We start from the raw sequence: 3,185 nt of genomic DNA, 5'->3' as shown, positions 1-3,185 counted from the left end.
TTTTGATTAATATTAGGAGAGTCTTATTAATCAAACCTTTTTATAATATAAGTTTTCGACAACTTTTGAAAAGTACGTTGTCTTACTCTTAACCATGTTAACTAAAAATAAGAACGCATAACTCGTTACCACTAAAATAAACATAAATTTGCTTATACTACACGGCATCTTTTGCTCAATATCTGCCATTGTACAGAATACAGAGACAGACAACGTGGTATAATACATACATGCTTAAGTGCTCATAAGCATCACAGTGACGAGGATGGTGATGGTGATGGTGATGGTGAGGGTGATGGCCGTGTAAAAAAAGCAACAGGTGTGGGCACAGGCATGGTGGTGTTAGCGTGTCTTTCAAGCCAAAAGAGGATTGAAGTCATGCTAGGTCTTTTGGAAACATTCTCTTGAACACACAACAAACCTATGTGGATGAGCTTCACTACTTCGTTTATTGAGATGTTGTTACTCGGAGCAGCCAAAGGATCAATGATTTCTTCAAATCTTCCTTCAGTCCACCTCTTCCACACCTGAAATAATTTTTAAAAGTTCGATAAGAAGATGATGAAGAAAAGAAGAATAAAGATTATCAATATAAGTGAGAAGCTTACAAAAGCTGAAAGCTCTTCTTCTTCCTCTTCTTCCTTTTCCAAGTTTTTGTTGGTTTTACCACATATCATCTCTAGCAGCATCACACCAAAACTATAAACATCCGATTTAGCTGAGAATTGTCCGTATGTCGCGTATTCTGGAGCCATATATCCGCTGCATTATCCAAATCATATTAAAGGTGATGCTGATGTAAGAATCTTTTTTGAAAAAAAAAAAGCCGAGCTACTTACTATGTTCCAACTACTCTGCTTGTCTGTCCTCGAGTCTCATCCATATTGAACAGCCTCGCCATCCCAAAGTCTGCAACCTTAGGGTTCATATCTGCGTCTAAAAGGATATTGCTTGCCTTCAAATCTCTGTGAATAATCCTCAACTGAGAATCTTCATGGAGATATTGAAGCCCTCTCGCAACTCCTTCTATGATTATGTACCTCACATCCCATGTCAGAATCCGGCGTTTTTCTTCATCTGCACATCTCAAAGAAATTAAACAGTTTTTTTTTTTTTTTTCACATTGTTTGCTATCAACGTAGTACAAATTAAAGATGCATGGATCTCTCGAAAGGCTCACCAAATATGAAGCGGTCAAGGCTTGCATTGGGGACGAACTCGTAGACAAGAATCTCTTCATCTTTGTCATTACAAAACCCAAGAAGCTTGACCAGATTCCTATGTTGGAGCCTTGTCAAGAGTAAGACCTCATTCTTGAACTCCATATTTCCTTGCCCTGAACCTTTTATTAATCTCTTTACCGCTATCTCTTGCCCACTCGGTAATATTCCCTGAAAAAACCATTCTCTTGCTATAATAAAAGATCACTTACCCAAGTAAAGATTTTGTTAAGATTCTATAGCTACTTTATTTACCTTGTAGACAGATCCAAATCCACCTTGGCCAAGCTTATTTTCTAGAGAGAAGTTATTGGTTGCCAATAAGATCATACCAAGATCAAAACGTACCATAGATTGACCATCATTCCAATCAAAAGCCTCTGCACGTCATCACAAAATTTGTCAAAACATGTTAAAAAGGATCTCATTATTTTCCTTTAATTTTCTTCATATGTTCACATAAGATCGATTTAAGAGCTCACTAAATCCAATTGGATCTAATCGGTAAAAAGAGGGAGTCAAGTTTCATAATGAATAACAAAAATAAACAATCATCTCGAGAGAACGTGTTAGGTATTTCAGTGAGAAGAGACGAAAAAAGTGTATAAAAGATTTATATCTATCCACTTATTACCTGTTTTGAGTTTCAAGATCTTAAAAGACTTTACCATTGATTCCGGTGTGTGACGGCTTTCTCTTCCAAGAAAGTATTAGAACCACAAATACGAAGAGATTGATAACCGTTGGGACCACAATAATTGCAATTTTGCTTCCTTGAAAACTTTTCTTGTCTTTCACGCAATTGAGCATAGTCGAAGAAGCTTGAGGAGGAAGAGCAGAAACTCTTGTAACATTATCAAAAGCTTTATAGAAAGGATAAATATCCCACCGGAAATAACAGCTAGGCCGACTAACCCCAGCTCCTTGTTTTCCCCAGGACTGGCTTTGAAAGTAATTCACACACTCTCTTAGACATCTCTTGCAGTCGCCTGGCGATAGGTCAGGCGTGCATTGCATCAACGCGTAAACATCTGGAATTTGTGTGAACTTTGTTTTTGTGGCGTTATAGTACTTGAGCACTGAGGAAGTCTCAGCGGTGGAAGCGGCCTCGAGCGTCCGGTTAACCACTGCAATCCATTCTTGGCTGAACAAGGTCATGTTCTGGGATATGGATGAATTTATACTGTTTGGGTTAGCGTTGATAACAACTGGAGAGAGCTCCAGTTTGCCAAAAGTTGAGCGGTTGGTGTAACGTAGAGAGCATAAAACGTCGTCGGATTGATCAGTGACCCAGGAGAAAGACTCTTTTTGATTAGGACACTTTGATTTGGTGTCGTCAATCACATGTTCGAGACATGTCTTGCAAGCTTGCTTCTCGTAGCCTCGTCTGCATGAGGCAACAACGTGGACTCTGTTGTCTTTGGATTCTCTGCCAAAGGACGCGTTGTAGAAACCGCCGTTTGCAACGACGTTAGAAGGAAGGGAAGAGAAGAGGGAGTCTCGACTGACGCCGTAGTTAAAATTGAAAAAGTCACCGTAGCAGCTGAAACTGGCATTAACATATTTAGGGGTTTGAAGGAAGAGAAGGAGAAGCGAGAGAAAAGTAGTCACAAGACAACTCTTTCCCATTTTACTATTGATAGGGTTGCAAAATCTGAGGGTTTTTGTTTTCATCTTATTATGGTAGGAGACGTAAATTTATAACATTTCCTTGCAACTTCATATATAACGTCAGAAATGGTACCACTATTTATGTTATTTTATTTTTAAAATGAAATGGGTACGTACCAGTTGACTTAGAACATATAGGATATTGACTGGGTTGGTTTTAGTTTTTAGTTTTTGTTTTTTTATGACTTAATAAAGTATGTAGTCTTCTCTATATCTACGTTATTTTTTAGTGGTATAGTAGCACTAAAAAACTTTTATGTTATAGATAATTTTTTCAACCTAAATAAATACAAA

At 37.9% G+C, this 3,185-nt stretch overlaps 1 protein-coding gene across 2 annotated transcripts; it reads right to left on the bottom strand.

The window, feature by feature from the left end:
- LOC104737293 (cysteine-rich receptor-like protein kinase 37) lies at positions 1–2,941 on the bottom strand. Of its 2 annotated transcripts, XM_010457430.3 has the most exons (6): positions 1,889–2,941; positions 1,476–1,600; positions 1,181–1,391; positions 840–1,077; positions 609–762; positions 1–527 (listed from the first exon to the last, which is right to left on the bottom strand). In XM_010457430.3, the coding sequence occupies exons 1-6, from the start codon at positions 2,892–2,894 to the stop codon at positions 252–254; spliced, it is 2,010 nt and encodes a 669-aa protein (XP_010455732.2). In that variant the 5' UTR covers positions 2,895–2,941; the 3' UTR covers positions 1–251. The 2 variants fall into 2 exon arrangements, with proteins under 2 accessions (XP_010455732.2, XP_087336984.1); XM_087480858.1 differs by lacking the exons at positions 1–527; positions 609–762 and having other exon boundaries at positions 839–1,077; positions 1,889–2,908.
- Between the last annotated feature and the right edge of the window lie 244 nt (positions 2,942–3,185).

This window comes from Camelina sativa, chromosome 13, assembly GCF_030686135.1.
Source record: "Camelina sativa cultivar CO46 ecotype springtype chromosome 13, ASM3068613v1".
Lineage (NCBI taxonomy): Eukaryota > Viridiplantae > Streptophyta > Magnoliopsida > Brassicales > Brassicaceae > Camelina > Camelina sativa.
The sequence above is the reverse complement of the archived record's forward strand: the minus strand, read 5'-3'. Positions and strand labels throughout refer to the sequence as shown.

Bases quoted from the DNA above. Each gene is read 5' to 3' on its own strand.
- LOC104737293 (XM_010457430.3), bottom strand. From the start codon at position 2,894: ATGAAAACAAAAACCCTCAGATTTTGCAACCCTATCAATAGTAAAATG. The intron at 1,601-1,888 runs GTAAAGTCTTTT...GATGACGTGCAG, and splicing joins GTCACACACCGGAATCAATG to AGGCTTTTGATTGGAATGAT. The intron at 1,392-1,475 runs GTAAATAAAGTA...TGGTTTTTTCAG, and splicing joins GATTTGGATCTGTCTACAAG to GGAATATTACCGAGTGGGCA.